The sequence below is a fragment of the Phoxinus phoxinus genome, assembly GCF_949152265.1.
Source record: "Phoxinus phoxinus genome assembly, chromosome: 16".
Classification (NCBI taxonomy): domain Eukaryota; kingdom Metazoa; phylum Chordata; class Actinopteri; order Cypriniformes; family Leuciscidae; genus Phoxinus; species Phoxinus phoxinus.
In genome coordinates, this window is record NC_136891.1 from 10,201,192 (window position 1) to 10,221,584 (window position 20,393).

Consider the following 20,393-nt stretch of genomic DNA (forward strand, 5'->3'; position numbering starts at 1 on the left):
CTGATAAAGTGTGTAACTATAATAGCCTCTTTCCATAATATGCCAATAATGGATTTTTGAGGGTAACTGATATGTGATTTACTCCTGATAATGTAGCCCACAAGACCTTACACTGTTTATTTAAAAACTCAGCCCACTTCTCTGTTCTCTTCACCCAAGAGAACAAGGAAATAATAGGGATAATTAAACTGGTCTAGCAGGTGAACCACACGCAATCACATTATTGTGGTGACCTGCACAAAGACATGCTAATTCCAGGAAGATTTTGTGGGTGGATCATTTGACAAGGAAACCTGAAACTAGTTCGGCATCTCTTCATTGTTGTTTCCAGAGGTAAGGTAAGGTGACAAATCAATGTTTATTCTTTTGAATGTATAACTGCTTTAAATGTCCTTTTTGAAATAGGCCTACATTCATTGAAAGCCTTGACTTTAAAATGTGCTGTTCAATGCTTTACTTTTGAAAGTCATTTCTGTCTGTTATTAATATAAACGAGCAGAAATTTGACCTAAATTCAGGTGTGCGATTGCTGTTGACTGGTGCGCAACCAATCCTTATTTGTGTTTGCAGTTTGTGTCATTGTAATATATTATGAAACAATGCTTTTTTATTGCAGGGTACTTTACTTCCATAAAAAAATGGACCCTAATGTAGATATTTAAAAATTAATGGATAGAACGGTCAAACATATAGTTCCTCTGATTTTTAAGGAATTAATTATTTTTAAGTCATGTAATGACAATTTCTGCTGATTTGTGACAAATAGCACGAAAATTTGACTGGCTTGAGCACTGGACATTAAAAGACCTTAAACATCTTAAATCAAAATGTTATCATTGTCCACTGATTATCTATGACAGAATTTCCTATTTTACAGATAAAAGGTGTCTGGATGATCCATAAAATTGCCTTTTGTTCTGAAGAAATATGTTGAAGTGATTTTGACTAACATACATCAGTGAGAAACATGGCCGGTCAAGGTACGATCAACTCAATTATTTTTGGTTCACTGTTACTACGTTTCTCACAAAAAATGTAATGCAAGTCATTGTAGTCAATTATCTCAAACCACTTGAGCCTTAAGGTTTTAGATCTTATATAATGCAAAATATTTTCTGGGTTTGTTTACGATATCTCACTAAAAAATGGATTGAATTTGGTGCTCTTACCCTGCAAAAATGCTTACTGTTGAAACTTTCAGTTTACATATTTGCATTGAAGACAGAATTCATGCAGTAAATTTCATTATCTTTTCCGAGACCGTAATAAATGTGTTTTTTTTTTCTGATATCTGATTATATGCTATATATTTATGTATGTTTTATTTCTCAATTTCTCTGATACAGGACAAGTATTAAAGTACTTTGCAGGAATCGTAATAATGCTCCTGCTGGCCCATGAATGTGTTGTTGTGGAAACACTTGATTTCCCAGAAACAATAGATTTAGAGGTAAGGGAAGGTTCTTTTTTTCCACTGCGGGAACATAAACATAAACCATGTACTGTATGAAAAACAACAGATTCCTGTCTTTTTAAGATTAACTTGCTATAATATAGTTTTCACTAATAATTAAATATGTTGTAAAAGCACTTTTAAAATGTTTAACATGAAATGTATAGCATAAAACAAATGTATTGTAAAGAGCCATGGTTCAGTGTTATTTTAGTTTTATTATAGTTGGATTCAAATTTTGAATGTGCATTTATTTTTATAATTTTTAATTGTTTATTTTTTAGTAATTTTATGTGCTTTTGTCTTTTTATCAGTTTTTCTTAAAATTTATTTTTATTTTGTGTTAGTTTTTATTTATTTCTAGCTAATAATTTTAGTACTTCAACATAAACTTGTGTCAGATTATTGCCACGGCAACATTTCTAGTTTCCGTTTAGTTTGTTTTTCAACTAATTTATATTTTATTTTATTTCATTTAGTTAATGTTATTAACCCTGCCATGGTCACATGATCAACTCACATTCTAAAAGTTTATATATAAATAGATAAATGTATTTTTGTGTTGTTTTATTTTTACAGCTTAGCTTCATTGACGGGCAACTGCATCATAGATTACCAAGAAGCACAGGTCAGGATTCACTGTTTTGTCCTCTACTCACACACTATTATAATAATTGTTTGATGTTATTTATATAAGAATCAAGACATTAACTTACCTTGTTATTTTTGTCTGGGATTTTGTCTGTCAATGTTTTTGTCTTACCTTCAAGAGTACAGGTCTCCTTATGACCGCACAATGATTAAAATCTCATTAATTTTCTCATATGTATAGAGCTATTGGAGTTCATTGTGGTTGTGGAATTTAATGCATCCCAAGCTGTGGTGATTGAACAGATCAGAGCGTCATTGGCCTCCATCACGTTTCCTCTTCGTTTGGACAATAGTACTGAAATTACTGCTGCGAACATCACAACAGGTGAGCCTGTTAAACCGGTGATCAAAAGCTATTTACGTAATTCTTACTGCTTCATTTTCATCTTTAATTGTTGTGCAAATATTCTGTTGCTAACCAGTTCTGTTATATTTACATTAGTGTGCCAGCCAAATGTGACCGAATACCAGTGCGTATGTGAAGATGGTTATGCATGGTCATACAACAACTGCAAGACATATGAGGCCTGTGATGACATCCGTTTGGGCTCATGTGGATGTATCAGTGGTATTCCGAGTGATGGAGAGATGTGTGTGCTGGAGAGCGGTAAGAATCATGACCAAACAAACCAACTGCAAATGTACTCTAGAAAGCTGTTTATGTAAAAAATGCTACAAAAAAAAAAAAAAACCCTGTTAAATGGTATACTGTAAGTTACCTTAACATACAGTAAAAGTATTAATTTGCATATAATTTAGTGAAAATCTATATTTTAATTAACAAGACCATATACTGTATGCATGTTTACATTCAAATATATGTTTAAGTAAAAAAATAACTTATAATTTATGGTAAAAAGCAATGTTACCAAAAGTCCCTGTGTCATGCATCATATCAATATAGATATATTTTTAAATAGTTATCAATTATGTAAAAATGGACGGTGTTATGGTTTTTAAGGTAAAAAATAAGATTTACTGTAGGTTGGTACATTAACATATCAGTTACCAAAATGTACAAATATATACTGTAAAATATATGGACACCAAAATGCCTCTCATGATGCCTAGAAATTTTTTAGGTTTTAGGTTTGTACTGTAAATTGAACAAAAAACTACTTTTGGAACTACTTTTGATTTTTTTTTATACAAAGTACAATAATATGCTTGTTGTGTCTGTCACAGAACTGCCCTTCACAGACATCTTGTTTGAAATTGAGATGGAATCATCAAGCATCTCTGTGATCGATGAGATGAGGAGATATTTTCAGAACATCACCTTTCCACTTCAGTTAGATGAGCTGGTTGAAGTATTAGATGTGGACATCACGACAGGTGAAGAACATCACATGACCTTCATGATCTTCTGAACACAAACACAGCAGTCCTGATCTGTTAAAAAATGACCTTACGTTTAATCCTTTCTTAGTGTGCAATTTCAATGACAGTGGATACAAGTGTGTATGTGAGGATCAGTATTTCTGGCCGTGTGAAAAGTGCGCAGAATATGGGAGCTGTGATGACATCGCTAACAACACATGCAGATGCATTAATGATATTCCAAGTGATAGACAGTTCTGTCAACCAGTCAACGAGATAACAAGTAAAATAGTTTTATACATTTCTGTGTAATCACACAGAAGATCTCTGTTATTGTTATATATTATTTCTAATCCATTCTCATCCTTTTCCTGGAAGATAACACTGCATGTGGGCAACCACCAACAGGTACATAAAAACATCTGATTTAAACACCGAAGTTCATATAACTTCAGTATTTTCATGCACATTGGAAGAGAAGAGTGAATATTCCTAACTCTTTTTATCTTTCCTACACTCACTCCAGTTCCAGCTGAATATATAACTGAAATCCAGATAGATGCCGAGAATACTGCCATCATTGATCAGCTGATGAGCTATTTGATGTCTTTGAATTTGCCCTACACAGTCAGTGACAGCACTAACATCACAGAAATCAACATAACTACTGGTACGAGCTCTGTCTCTGCTTTGACTTGTACTTTCTTGTACATCATATATACTGCTATGAATGATAAACGTGTGGATTCTGCTTTTCAGTGTGTTCATTGAACCAAACTCAGTATCAGTGTAAATGTGAGGGTCTGTTTGTTTGGCCAAATGACACGTGTCACTCATATGAGGCCTGTGATGACATCATTGATGGTTCATGTACATGTATCAACGGCCTTCCAGTGGATGGACAGTTCTGCCAGTTAAAAGAAGGTGAGCCATTACATTCATAAATCTGTAAAACAGCAGCATTCTCCCGTTAACTTTTTATATTTGACTTATGACTTGTAGCACCCCAATGCAACTAAATATCATGAACAGTGATTTCACACTTTTATTTTTAAGCACACTTTTAATCTTAAACTTAATTGGTTATCTTTTCTTAATATCTGGTATACCGATAATTGTAACCATTTTAGTGAGTCTCTAAAGAAAAGTTTCCAACAACAGTTTTCACAGTAACTTATTTAATGAAGTGTTTGAATAATTTCTCAACTTAAAAAAACAAACAAACAAAAAACAATTAATTAAAATGAGAAATGTAAAATGAGAAACTGGAAACATAGAAATTCATTAATTAATAAAATATTGGCAATGGATATAATGTTTTTTATATTGGTAGTCAAATTATTATACAGATATTGTGTCAAAAAGCAGAAATCACATAAAAATGGGTTCAGCATATCACTGCATAGAGATCGGCCGATTATGATTCAGATTATTTTTATACACCAGAGTAAGAACTTTCATAAAAATACAGCAACACAACAACATTCCAGAAGAAGGCCGTGGCATCAAGACAAACCTGTTTTTGACTGTGAGGCTAGTTTCACTTTTGTTCTGCTATACTTGCCTCTGTTCTTTCTTTCTTTTTTTGCAGCACCACCTTCTAACTACGAGATTGACATTGATGTGAGATTCTTTGACTTGTTCCTGGTGAACTACTTAAGAAGTCTAATCACGAACATCAGCCTGCCTCTCATTCTGAGCAACAGCATAAATATCACAAATGTCGATGTGACTACTGGTGAGAGCAGAAAGCTTTGTTACATCAGTGTTTGCACAAAATTTTGTAATTTTAATACGATTGTTATATATTTCTTATCATGTATGATCATAAAATCATAAGATTTGGGGTATTTTGAGGTGAGACTGTATATTTCCTTCTGCACTACTGAATGTCTTTGGATATTAACATGCACATAAACACAAAGTTGCTGCCATAATATATGTTCACCTACAAATGCAAAGATTCAGAAATGCTTTCTTGGTTTTACACTTAACACTAATGTTTTTAAGTGACTTCTATTGATTGTATGAATATAGCCAAAAAGTCACCATCATTTTTTTTTTCACAGTGTGTGGGTTAAATGGAACACAATATGAGTGCAAGTGTGAGGAGCGTCATGTTTGGCCCAATGACACCTGCAGGGCCTATCATGAGTGTGATGAGATTGTGGGAGGCACTTGTGGATGTATTCAAGCTCTCCCTTCAGAGGGTCCGCTTTGCCAGAGAGGTGAGAAAACACATTAGATCACAAATGTACTGAGTGTAATTGTGGTAACATGACCAGTAGGATTTTACTCAGTGACACTTGACACGTTTTGGTGGTTTAGAAATCGTAAAAAAAAATTCAATAGCTTCTCACTCCTTTTTTTCCCCAGACATCAATGAATGTGAAGATGCAGTGTCAGTTTGTGGTCAATACTCAGATTGTATCAACATCATTGGGAGTCACATGTGTTCATGCTGGAGTGGATTTAATACCTCCAATAAAGACAGTCCTGTGAGCCGCAACAACTCATGTCAGGGTGAGTATTATCAACTGATTTTGTTTTCTATTTTTATCTCATAAATTTGAGAGTACAGAGCTGTTGTATCTTTGCAGTTTGTGTGATTACTAGTGTGAGTTTTAGCTGTTCCTGTTTGAGGAGTAACATCATCACCCATGGTTTTAGGTGTTTGTCTAATTTAAACCAGTAAAAATATATAGTTTTGTTATTTCTCTTCTTTTTTTTCCTCCATAGATATAAATGAATGTCTGGTCAGTCCATCTGTATGTGGTCCATATTCCAACTGTACAAATGAAATAGGAAGTTACAATTGCTCATGTTTGGATGGATTCACTGTAACAAACTCAAATCTCACCATCAGCATCAATAACACATGTAGAGGTAAATCCTATGTTTATATATAGTATAATTTAGGAAAATAACCTAGTGTAGTTTTTTAGACTTTTAATTTTTTTAAATAAAATCATATTTAACACTGTTTGTTGTTTAATTAAAAATTGAAAGCAATTAGGTAATTAGTTTTTTAACTGTTGCATACTACATTTTATTCGTCCTCTATTTATAGTTACCAAAACATAAGAAAATTGACATTCATATGTCAGTGTTCCTGATAACAATAATACCTTTTTCATATCGTCTTGTAATATAGATGTGAATGAATGTCTAAAGACATCAGAGTTCTGTGGTCCAAACTCTCGTTGCATCAACTCAATCGGGAGTTACAACTGTTCCTGCTTAATTGGGTTTTCTGAAACAAATATGAATCAACCAGTCAGTACCAGTAACCCATGCAATGGTAAGCATTTAGAAAATATACTTCATCATGATGTATTTGATTAATATTGTATGTAGATTTGACAGAAATATCAATTCAATCTATTATATGGTTTGTTGTGTGTTTTTGTCATTTCTGTTTTTATCCATGATAAAAGCTGCTTAAATACATAATCAAGTTGTTTTTAAAAAAACTGTTACATAAAATCCTATTGGCCTGAAAAAAACATTGTCTGTTAATAATTTTATTTTGTGAACTTTGATTATTGTATTTGTAGGTAAAAGGCATTGTCATGATTTCTTTTTTAAAATCTTTTTTTCTACAGTGACTCTTCCTTTGACTGAATATTTGATTGAAATTCAGATCAATAGTGTGGATAGTCGCATCACTGATCAGCTGAGGACCCTTCTGATGTCTTTTAATTTGCCCTACATACTCAGTGACAGAACTAACATCACAGAAATCAACATAACTACTGGTACGAGCTCTGTCTCTGCTTTGTAATGTTAAATAGCTAAGAATAAACTCTGTACATCATGAATACTGACATAGATTATTTTATGTTTGGACTCTTCTTCTGCTTTTCAGTGTGTTCATTGAACCAAACTCAGTATCAGTGTAAATGTGAGGGTCTGTTTGTTTGGCCAAATGACACGTGTCGCTCATACGAGGCCTGTGATGACATCACTGATGGATCATGTACATGTATCAATGGCCTTCCAGCGGATGGACAGTTCTGTCGAGGTGAGACACTGGCATCATTCTATGACAACATCAGTTTTATCCCTTTAATTAATTTGTTCTGGTTCTTTTTCTGCTTTGATTTAACTGCATATTGACACTGGGATTTCAGACTGATTATGTGTTTATGTATTGTTATTAACATTATTTTATTTTTCTTGCAAATAACTGTAAGGCACATGGTCTATTATATGGAGTTTTCATCATAAAAATATGAATTTTCACAGTACACAACAACTCAACCTGCTTCTGTTTGTTCTTGCAGTGCTGCCTTCTAAGTACATGATTGACATTGATGTGAGATTCTTTGACTTGTTCCTGGTGAACTACTTACGAGATCTCATCAGAAATATCAGCCTGCCTTTGACTCTGAGCAACAGCATAAATATCACAGATATCGACATGACTACTGGTGAGAGCAGAATGTTTCATCATGTCACATACTAAGATGAGTTCAGTATTAGGACAAATTGACAGTTTGAACACAGATTAATAAATCCTATTCTATTACAGTGTGTGGGTTAAATGGAACACAATATGAGTGCAAGTGTGAGGAGCGTCATGTTTGGCCCAATGACACCTGCAGGGCCTATCATGAGTGTGATGAGATTGTGGGAGGCACTTGTGGATGTATTCAAGCTCTCCCTTCAGAGGGTCCGCTTTGCCAGAGAGGTGAGAAAACACATTAGATCACAAATGTACTGATTGTAATTGTGGTAACATGACCAGTAGGATTTTACTCAGTGACACTTGACACGTTTTGGTGGTTTAGAAATCGTAAAAAAATGTCAATAGCTTCTCACTCCTTTTTTTTCCCCAGACTACAATGAATGTGAAGATGCAGTGTCAGTTTGTGGTCAATATTCTGATTGTATTAACATCATTGGGAGTCACATGTGTTCATGCTGGAGTGGATTTAATACCTCCAATAAAGACAGTCCTGTGAGCCGCAACAACTCATGTCAGGGTGAGTATTATCAACTGATTTTGTTTTCTATTTTTATCTCATAAATTTGAGAGTACAGTGCTGTTGTATCTTTACAGTTTGTGTGATTACTAGTGTGAGTTTTAGCTGTTCCTGTTTGAGGAGTAACATCACCCATGGTTTTAGGTGTTTGTCTAATTTAAACCAGTAAAAATATATAGTTTTGTTATTTCTCTTCTTTTTTTTCCTCCATAGATATAAATGAATGTCTGGTCAGTCCATCTGTGTGTGGTCCATATTCCAACTGTACAAATGAAATAGGAAGTTACAATTGCTCATGTTTGGATGGATTCACTGCAACAAACTCAAATCTCACTATCAGCATCAATAACACATGTAGAGGTAAATCCTATAATCATGTTTATATATAGTCTAATTTTGGGAAATAACCTAGTGTAGTTTTTTAGACTTTTAATTTTTTTGAAATAAAATCATATTTAACACTGTTTGTTATTTAATTAACAATTGAAAGCAATTAGGTTATTATTTTTTTTAACTGTTGCATACTACATTTTATTCGTCCACTATTTATAGTTACCGAAACATAAGAAAACATAGATTTGAATTAAAGTGACATTCATATTTCAGTGTTCCTGATAACAATAAAACCTTTTTCATATCTTCCTGTAATATAGATGTGGATGAATGTCTAAAGACATCAGAGTTCTGTGGTCCAAACTCTCGTTGCATCAACTCAATCGGGAGTTACAACTGTTCCTGCTTAATTGGGTTTACTGAGACAAATATGAATCAACCAGTCAGTACCAGTAACCCATGCAATGGTAAGCATGTAGAAAATATACTTCATCATGATGTATTTGATTAATATTGTAAGTAGATTTGACAGAAATATCAATTCAATCTATTATATGGTTTGGTGTGTGTTTATGTTATTGACCTTTTCATCCATGATAAAAGCTGCTTAAATACATACTGGAGTTATTTTAAAAAAAATCTGGATGTTTTTATCTTTTTTTTCTACAGTGACTCTACCTTTGACTGAATATCTGATTGAAATCCAGATCAATAGTGTGGATAGTAGCGTCACTGATCAGCTGAGGACCCTTCTGATGTCTTTTAATTTGCCCTACATACTCAGTGACAGAACTAACATCACAGAAATCTACATAACTACTGGTACGAGCTCTGTCTCTGCTTTGTAATGTTAAATAGCTCAAATTAAACTTTATTCATAATGAATACTGACATAAATTATTTATTGTTTGGACTCTTCTTCTGCTTTTCAGTGTGTTCATTGAACCAAACGCAGTATCAGTGTAAATGTGAGGGTCTGTTTGTTTGGCCAAATGACACGTGTCACTCATACGAGGCCTGTGATGTCATCACTGATGGATCATGTACATGTATCAATGGCCTTCCAGCGGATGGACAGTTCTGTCGAGGTGAGACACTGGCATCATTCTACGACAACATCAGTTTTATCCCTTTTATTAATTTGTTCTGGTTCTTTTTCTGCTTTGATTTAACTATGTATTGATACTGGGAATTCAGACTGATTATGTGTTTATGTATAATTATTAATATTATTTTATTTTTCTTGCAAATAACTGTAAGGCACATTGTCTATTATATGGAGTTTTCATAAAAAAAATATGAATTTTCACAGTACACAACAACTCAACCTGCTTCTGTTTGTTCTTGCAGTGCTGCCTTCTAAGTACATGATTGACATTGATGTGAGATTCTTTGACTTGTTCCTGGTGAACTACTTACGAGATCTCATCAGAAATATCAGCCTGCCTTTGACTCTGAGCAACAGCATAAATATCACAGATATCGACATGACTACTGGTGAGAGCAGAATGTTTCATCATGTCACATACTAAGATGAGTTCAGTATTAGGACAAATTGACAGTTTGAACACAGATGAATAAATCCTATTCTATCACAGTGTGTGGGTTAAATGGAACACAATATGAGTGCAAGTGTGAGGAGCGTCATGTTTGGCCCAATGACACCTGCAGGGCCTATCATGAGTGTGATGAGATTGTGGGAGGCACTTGTGGATGTATTCAAGCTCTCCCTTCAGAGGGTCCGCTTTGCCAGAGAGGTGAGAAAACACATTAGATCACAAATGTACTGAGTGTAATTGTGGTAACATGACCAGTAGGATTTTACTCAGTGACACTTGACACGTTTTGGTGGTTTAGAAATCGTAAAAAAATGTCAATAGCTTCTCACTCCTTTTTTTCCCCAGACATCAATGAATGTGAAGATGCAGTGTCAGTTTGTGGTCAATACTCAGATTGTATTAACATCATTGGGAGTCACATGTGTTCATGCTGGAGTGGATTTAATACCTCCAATAAAGACAGTCCTGTGAGCCGCAACAACTCATGTCAGGGTGAGTATTATCAACTGATTTTGTTTTCTATTTTTATCTCATAAATTTGAGAGTACAGAGCTGTTGTATCTTTACAGTTTGTGTGAATACTAGTGTGAGTTTTAGCTGTTCCTGTTTGAGGAGTAACATCACCCATGGTTTTAGGTGTTTGTCTAATTTAAACCAGTAAAAATATAAAGTTTTGTTTTTTCTCTTTTTTTTTTTCCTCCATAGATATAAATGAATGTCTGGTCAGTCCATCTGTATGTGGTCCAGATTCCAACTGTACGAATGAAATAGGAAGTTACAATTGCTCATGTTTGGATGGATTCACTGTAACAAACTCAAATCTCACTATCAGCATCAATAACACATGTAGAGGTAAATCCTATAAAATCATGTTTATATATAGTCTAATTTTGGGAAATAACCTAATGTAGTTTTTTAGACTTTAATTTTTTTTTTAATAAAATCATATTTAACACTGTTTGTTATTTAATTAACAATTGAAAGCAATTAGGTTATTATTTTTTTTAACTGTTGCATACTACATTTTATTCGTCCTCTATTTATAGTTACCAAAACATAAGAAAACATAGATTTTAATTAAAGTGACATTCATATTTCAGTGTTCCTGATAACAATAATACCTTTTTCATATATTTCTGTAATATAGATGTGAATGAATGTCTAAAGACATCAGAGTTCTGTGGTCCAAACTCTCGTTGCATCAACTCAATCGGGAGTTACAACTGTTCCTGCTTAATTGGGTTTACTGAGACAAATATGAAGCAACCAGTCAGTACCAGTAACCCATGCAATGGTAAGCATGTAGAAAATATACTTCATCATGATGTATTTGATTAATATTGTAAGTAGATTTGACAGAAATATCAATTCAATCTATTATATGGTTTGGTGTGTGTTAATGTTATTTACGTTTTCATCCATGATAAAAGCTGCACTTATTAAAAAAAAAATCTGGATGTTTTTATCTTTTTTTTTCTACAGTGACTCTACCTTTGACTGAATATCTGATTGAAATCCAGATCAATAGTGTGGATAGTAGCGTCACTGATCAGCTGAGGACCCTTCTGATGTCTTTTAATTTGCCCTACATACTCAGTGACAGAACTAACATCACAGAAATCAACATAACTACTGGTACAAGCTCTGTCTCTGCTTTGTCATGTTAAATATCCAAGAATAAACTCTGTACATCATGAATACTGACATAGATTATTTGATGTTTGGACTCTTCTTCTGCTTTTCAGTGTGTTCATTGAACCAAACTCAGTATCAGTGTAAATGTGAGGGTCTGTTTGTTTGGCCAAATGACACGTGTCACTCATATGAGGCCTGTGATGTCATCACTGATGGATCATGTACATGTATCAATGGCCTTCCAGCGGATGGACAGTTCTGTCGAGGTGAGACACTGGCATCATTAAACGACAACATCAGTTTTATCCCTTTTATTATTTTTTTCTGGTTCTTTTTCTGCTTTGATTTAACTATGTATTGATACTGGGAATTCAGACTGATTATGTGTTTATGTATAATTATTAATATTATTTTATTTTTCTTGCAAATAACTGTAAGGCACATGGTCTATTATATGAAGTTTTCATCATAAAAATATGAATTTTCACAGTACACAACAACTCAACCTGCTTCTGTTTGTTCTTGCAGTGCTGCCTTCTAAGTACATGATTGACATTGATGTGAGATTCTTTGACTTGTTCCTGGTGAACTACTTACGAGATCTCATCAGAAATATCAGTCTGCCTTTGACTCTGAGCAACAGCATAAATATCACAGATATCGACATGACTACTGGTGAGAGCAGAATGTTTCATCATGTCACATACTAAGATGAGTTCAGTATTAGGACAAATTGACAGTTTGAACACAGATTAATAAATCATATTCTATTACAGTGTGTGGGTTAAATGGAACACAATATGAGTGCAAGTGTGAGGAGCGTCATGTTTGGCCCAATGACACCTGCAGGGCCTATCATGAGTGTGATGAGATTGTGGGAGGCACTTGTGGATGTATTCAAGCTCTCCCTTCAGAGGGTCCGCTTTGCCAGAGAGGTGAGAAAACACATTAGATCACAAATGTACTGAGTGTAATTGTGGTAACATGACCAGTAGGATTTTACTCAGTGACACTTGACACGTTTTGGTGGTTTAGAAATCGTAAAAAAATGTCAATAGCTTCTCACTCCTTTTTTTTCCCCAGACTACAATGAATGTGAAGATGCAGTGTCAGTTTGTGGTCAATATTCTGATTGTATTAACATCATTGGGAGTCACATGTGTTCATGCTGGAGTGGATTTAATACCTCCAATAAAGACAGTCCTGTGAGCCGCAACAACTCATGTCAGGGTGAGTATTATCAACTGATTTTGTTTTCTATTTTTATCTCATAAATTTGAGAGTACAGAGCTGTTGTATCTTTACAGTTTGTGTGATTACTAGTGTGAGTTTTAGCTGTTCCTGTTTGAGGAGTAACATCACCCATGGTTTTAGGTGTTTGTCTAATTTAAACCAGTAAAAAATTATAGTTTTGTTATTTTTCTTTTTTTTTCTCCATAGATATAAATGAATGTCTGGTCAGTCCATCTGTATGTGGTCCAGATTCCAACTGTACAAATGAAATAGGAAGTTACAATTGTTCATGTTTGGATGGATTCACTGTAACAAACTCAAATCTCACTATCAGCATCAATAACACATGTAGAGGTAAATCCTATGTTTATATATAGTCTAATTTAGGAAAATAACCTAGTGTAGTTTTGTAGACTTTTAATTTTTTTAAATAAAATCATATTTAACACTGTTTGTTGCTTAATTAACAATTGAAAGCAATTAGGTAATTCGTTTTTTAACTGTTGCATACTACATTTTATTCGTCCTCTATTTATAGTTACCAAAACATAAGAAAACATAGATTTGAATTAAATTGACATTCATATGTCAGTGTTCCTGATAACAATAATACCTTTTTCATATCGTCTTGTAATATAGATGTGAATGAATGTCTAAAGACATCAGAGTTCTGTGGTCCAAACTCTCGTTGCATCAACTCAATCGGGAGTTACAACTGTTCCTGCTTAATTGGGTTTACTGAGACAAATATGAAGCAACCAGTCAGTACCAGTAACCCATGCAATGGTAAGCATGTAGAAAATATACTTCATCATGATGTATTTGATTAATATTGTATGTAGATTTGACAGAAATATCAATTCAATCTATTATATGGTTTGTTGTGTGTTTTTGTCATTTCTGTTTTCATCCATGATAAAAGCTGCTTAAATACATAATCGAGTTGTTTTAAAAAAACTGTTACATAAAATCCTATTTGCCTGAAAAAAATCATTGTCTGTTAATAATTTTCTTTTGTGAACTTTTATTATTGTATTTGTAGGTAAAAGGCATTGTCATGATTTCTTTTTTAAAATCTTTTTTTCTACAGTGACTCTACCTTTGACTGAATATCTGATTGAAATCCAGATCAATAGTGTGGATAGTAGCGTCACTGATCAGCTGAGGACCCTTCTGATGTCTTTTAATTTGCCCTACATACTCAGTGACAGCACTAACATCACAGAAATCAACATAACTACTGGTACGAGCTCTGTCTCTGCTTTGTAATGTTAAATATCTAAGAATAAACTCTGTACATCAAATACTGACATAAATTATTTAATGTTTGGACTCTTCTTCTGCTTTTCAGTGTGTTCATTGAACCAAACTCAGTATCAGTGTAAATGTGAGGGTCTGTTTGTTTGGCCAAATGACACGTGTCACTCATACGAGGCCTGTGATGTCATCACTGATGGATCATGTACATGTATCAATGGCCTTCCAGCGGATGGACAGTTCTGTCGAGGTGAGACACTGGCATCATTCTATGACAACATCAGTTTTATCCCTTTTATTAATTTGTTCTGGTTCTTTTTCTGCTTTGATTTAACTGCGTATTGACACTGGGATTTCAGACTGATTATGTGTTTATGTATTGTTATTATCATTATTTTTTTTTTCTTGCAAATAACTGTAAGGCACATGGTCTATTATATGGAGTTTTCATCATAAAAATATGAATTTTCACAGTACACAACAACTCAACCTGCTTCTGTTTGTTCTTGCAGTGCTGCCTTCTAAGTACATGATTGACATTGATGTGAGATTCTTTGACTTGTTCCTGGTGAACTACTTACGAGATCTCATCAGAAATATCAGCCTGCCTTTGACTCTGAGCAACAGCATAAATATCACAGATATCGACATGACTACTGGTGAGAGCAGAATGTTTCATCATGTCACATACTAAGATGAGTTCAGTATTAGGACAAATTGACAGTTTGAACACAGATGAATAAATCCTATTCTATTACAGTGTGTGGGTTAAATGGAACACAATATGAGTGCAAGTGTGAGGAGCGTCATGTTTGGCCCAATGACACCTGCAGGGCCTATCATGAGTGTGATGAGATTGTGGGAGGCACTTGTGGATGTATTCAAGCTCTCCCTTCAGAGGGTCCGCTTTGCCAGAGAGGTGAGAAAACACATTAGATCACAAATGTACTGAGTGTAATTGTGGTAACATGACCAGTAGGATTTTACTCAGTGACACTTGACACGTTTTGGTGGTTTAGAAATCGTAAAAAAATTGAAATAGCTTCTCACTCCTTTTTATTTCCAGACATCAATGAATGTGAAGATGCAGTGTCAGTTTGTGGTCAATACTCAGATTGTATTAACATCATTGGGAGTCACATGTGTTCATGCTGGAGTGGATTTAATACCTCCAATAAAGACAGTCCTGTGAGCCGCAACAACTCATGTCAGGGTGAGTATTATCAACTGATTTTGTTTTCTATTTTTATCTAATTAAATTGAGAGTACAGAGCTGTTATATCTTTATAGTTTGTGTGAATAGTGTGAGTTTTAGCTGTTTCTGTTCGAGTTGTAACATCACCAAACAAATAATTATTTTTAATTTTTTCCCCATCTTGGAATTATAATATCAATACTTTTGTTTAAATACCAAAAGTCTTTCATGTCTTTAGCCTCTTTGCCTTAATACAGTCAAAACAATAGTTCTATTTTTCATTTGTTTTTTTCCCCCCATAGATATAAATGAATGTCTGGTCACTCCATCTGTATGTGGTCCAGATTCCAACTGTACAAATGAAATAGGAAGTTACAATTGCTCATGTTTGGATGGATTTACTGCAATAAACTCAAATCTCACCATCAGCATCAATAACACATGTAGAGGTACATTCTATAATCACATTTATTTATAGTCAAATTTAGGGAAATAACCTAGTGTAGGTTTTGTAGACGTTTCATTTTCAATCAAATCATATTTAACACTCTTTGTTGTTTAATTAACAATTTAAAGCAATTAGGTTATTTTTTTAACTGTTGCATACTACATTTTATTCGTCCTCTATTTATAGTTACCAAAACAAAAGAAAACATAGCTTTAAATTAAAGTGAAATTCATATTTTAGTGTTCCTGATAACAACTATACCTTTTTTATATCTTCCTGTAATATAGATTTGAATGAATGTCTAAACACATCAGAGTTCTGTGGTCCAAACTCTCTTTGCATCAACTCAATCGGGAGTTACAACTGTTCCTGCTTAATTGGGTTTACTGAAACAAATATGAATCAACCAGTCAGTACCAGTAACCCATGCAATGGTAAGCATGTAGAAAATATACTTCATCATGATGTATTTGATTAATATTGTAAGTAGATTTGACAGAAATATCAATTCAATCTAGTATATGGTTTGGTGTGTGTTTATGTTATTGACCTTTTCATCCATGATAAAAGCTGCTTAAATACATACTGGAGTTATTTTAAAAAAAATCTGGATGTTTTTATCTTTTTTTTCTACAGTGACTCTACCTTTGACTGAATATCTGATTGAAATTCAGATCAATAGTGTGGATAGTAGCGTCACTGATCAGCTGAGGACCCTTCTGATGTCTTTTAATTTGCCCTACATACTCAGTGACAGAACTAACATCACAGAAATCAACATAACTACTGGTACGAGCTCTGTCTCTGCTTTGTAATGTTAAATATCTAAGAATAAACTCTGTACATCAAATACTGACATAGATAATTTGATGTTTGGACTCTTCTTCTGCTTTTCAGTGTGTTCATTGAACCAAACTCAGTATCAGTGTAAATGTGAGGGTCTGTTTGTTTGGCCAAATGACACGTGTCACTCATACGAGGCCTGTGATGTCATCACTGATGGATCATGTACATGTATCAATGGCCTTCCAGCGGATGGACAGTTCTGTCGAGGTGAGACACTGGCATCATTCTACGACAACATTAGTTTTATCCCTTTAATTATTTTGTTCTGGTTCTTTTTCTGCTTTGATTTAACTGCGTATTGGTACTAGGATTTCAGACTGATTATGTGTTTTATGTATTATTAATATTATTTAATTTTTCTTGCAAATAACTGTAAAGCACATGGTCTATTATATGGAGTTTTCATCATAAAAATATGAATTTTCACAGTACACAACTCAACCTGCTTCTGTTTGTTCTTGCAGTGCTGCCTTCTAAGTACATGATTGACATTGATGTGAGATTCTTTGACTTGTTCCTGGTGAACTACTTACGAGATCTCATCAGAAATATCAGCCTGCCTTTGACTCTGAGCAACAGCATAAATATCACAGATATCGACATGACTACTGGTGAGAGCAGAATGTTTCATCATGTCACATACTAAGATGAGTTCAGTATTAGGACAAATTGACAGTTTGAACACAGATTAATAAATCCTATTCTATTACAGTGTGTGGGTTAAATGGAACACAATATGAGTGCAAGTGTGAGGAGCGTCATGTTTGGCCCAATGACACCTGCAGGGCCTATCATGAGTGTGATGAGATTGTGGGAGGCACTTGTGGATGTATTCAAGCTCTCCCTTCAGAGGGTCCGCTTTGCCAGAGAGGTGAGAAAACACATTAGATCACAAATGTACTAAGTGTAATTGTAGTAACATGACCAGTAGGATTTTACTCAGTGACACTTGACACGTTTTGGTGGTTTAGAAATCGTAAAAAAAATTCAATAGCTTCTCACTCCTTTTTTTCCCAGACATCAATGAATGTGAAGATGCAGTGTCAGTTTGTGGTCAATACTCAGATTGTATCAACATCATTGGGAGTCACATGTGTTCATGCTGGAGTGGATTTAATACCTCCAATAAAGACAGTCCTGTGAGCCGCAACAACTCATGTCAGGGTGAGTATTATCAACTGATTTTGTTTTCTATTTTTATCTCATAAATTTGAGAGTACAGAGCTGTTGTATATTTACAGTTTGTGTGAATACTAGTGTGAGTTTTAGCTGTTCCTGTTTGAGGAGTAACATCACCCATGGTTTTAGGTGTTTGTCTAATTTAAACCAGTAAAAATTTCTAGTTTTGTTATTTTTCTTTTTTTTTCTCCATAGATATAAATGAATGTCTGGTCAGTCCATCTGTATGTGGTCCAGATTCCAACTGTACAAATGAAATAGGAAGTTACAATTGTTCATGTTTGGATGGATTCACTGTAACAAACTCAAATCTCACCATCAGCATCAATAACACATGTAGAGGTAAATCCTATAATCATGTTTATATATAGTCTAATTTTGGAAAATATCCTAGTGTAGTTTTTTTAGACTTTTAATTGTTTTGAAATAAAATCATATTTAACACTGTTTGTTGTTTAATTAACAATTGAAAGCAATTAGGTTATTATTTTTTTGACTGTTGCATACTACATTTTATTCGTCCTCTATTTATAGTTACCAAAACATAAGAAAACATAGATTTGAATTAAAGTGACATTCATATTTCAGTGTTCCTGATAACAATAATACCTTTTTCATATCGTCTTGTAATATAGATGTGGATGAATGTCTAAAGACATCAGAGTTCTGTGGTCCAAACTCTCGTTGCATCAACTCAATCGGGAGTTACAACTGTTCCTGCTTAATTGGGTTTACTGAGACAAATATGAAGCAACCAGTCAGTACCAGTAACCCATGCAATGGTAAGTATGTAGAAAATATACTTCATCATGATGTATTTGATTAATATTGTAAGTAGATTTGACAGAAATATTAATTAAATCTATTAAATGGTTTGGTGTGTGTTTCTGTCATTTCTGTTTTCATCCATGATAAAAGCTGCTTAAATACATACCGGTAATCAAGTTGTTTAAAAAAAACTGTTACATGAAATGCTATTGGCCTGAAAAAATCATTATCTGTTCATAATTTTCTTTTGTGAACTTTGACTATTGTATTTGTAGGTAAAAGGCATTGTCACGATTTCTTTTTTTAAATATTTTTTTTCTACAGTGACTCTACCTTTGACTGAATATCTGATTGAAATTCAGATCAATAGTGTGGATAGTAGCGTCACTGATCAGCTGAGGACCCTTCTGATGTCTTTTAATTTGCCCTACATACTCAGTGACAGCACTAACATCACAGAAATCAACATAACTACTGGTACGAGCTCTGTCTCTGCTTTGTAATGTTAAATAGCTCAAATTAAACTTTAGCTCAAATAGCTCAAACTTTATTCATCATGAATACTGACATAAATTATTTAATGTTTGGACTCTTCTTCTGCTTTTCAGTGTGTTCATTGAACCAAACTCAGTATCAGTGTAAATGTGAGGGTCTGTTTGTTTGGCCAAATGACACGTGTCACTCATACGAGGCCTGTGATGTCATCACTGATGGATCATGTACATGTATCAATGGCCTTCCAGCGGATGGACAGTTCTGTCGAGGTGAGACACTGGCATCATTCTACGACAACATCAGTTTTATCCCTTTTATTAATTTGTTCTGATTCTTTTTCTCCTTTGATTTAACTGCGTATTGATACTGGGATTTCAGACTGATTATGTGTTTATGTATTATTATTATTAATAATATTATTTTATTTTTCTTGCAAATAACTGTAAGGCACATGGTCTATTATATGGAGTTTTCATCATAAATTTTCACAGTACACAACAACTCAACCTGCTTCTGTTTGTTCTTGCAGTGCTGCCTTCTAAGTACATGATTGACATTGATGTGAGATTCTTTGACTTGTTCCTGGTGAACTACTTACGAGATCTCATCAGAAATATCAGCCTGCCTTTGACTCTGAGCAACAGCATAAATATCACAGATATCGACATGACTACTGGTGAGAGCAGAATGTTTCATCATGTCACATACTAAGATGAGTTCAGTATTAGGACAAATTGACAGTTTAAACACAGATGAATAAATCCTATTCTATTACAGTGTGTGGGTTAAATGGAACACAATATGAGTGCAAGTGTGAGGAGCGTCATGTTTGGCCCAATGACACCTGCAGGGCCTATCATGAGTGTGATGAGATTGTGGGAGGCACTTGTGGATGTATTCAAGCTCTCCCTTCAGAGGGTCCGCTTTGCCAGAGAGGTGAGAAAACACATTAGATCACAAATGTACTGATTGTAATTGTGGTAACATGACCAGTAGGATTTTACTCAGTGACACTTGACACATTTTTTTTGTT

The 20,393-nt window shown here is 34.2% G+C and overlaps 1 protein-coding gene across 1 annotated transcript; it reads left to right on the top strand.

The window, feature by feature from the left end:
• Positions 1-967: 967 nt before the first annotated feature.
• On the top strand, positions 968-4,627 carry LOC306983643 (adhesion G protein-coupled receptor F5-like; the record flags this gene model as incomplete). The annotated part of the gene is made up of 5 exons (XM_079584199.1): positions 968-980; positions 2,286-2,429; positions 2,547-2,711; positions 3,290-3,439; positions 3,534-4,627. 5 exons carry the CDS (start codon positions 968-970, stop codon positions 3,734-3,736), a joined length of 675 nt encoding a protein of 224 aa, XP_079440325.1. The 3' UTR covers positions 3,737-4,627.
• Between the last annotated feature and the right edge of the window lie 15,766 nt (positions 4,628-20,393).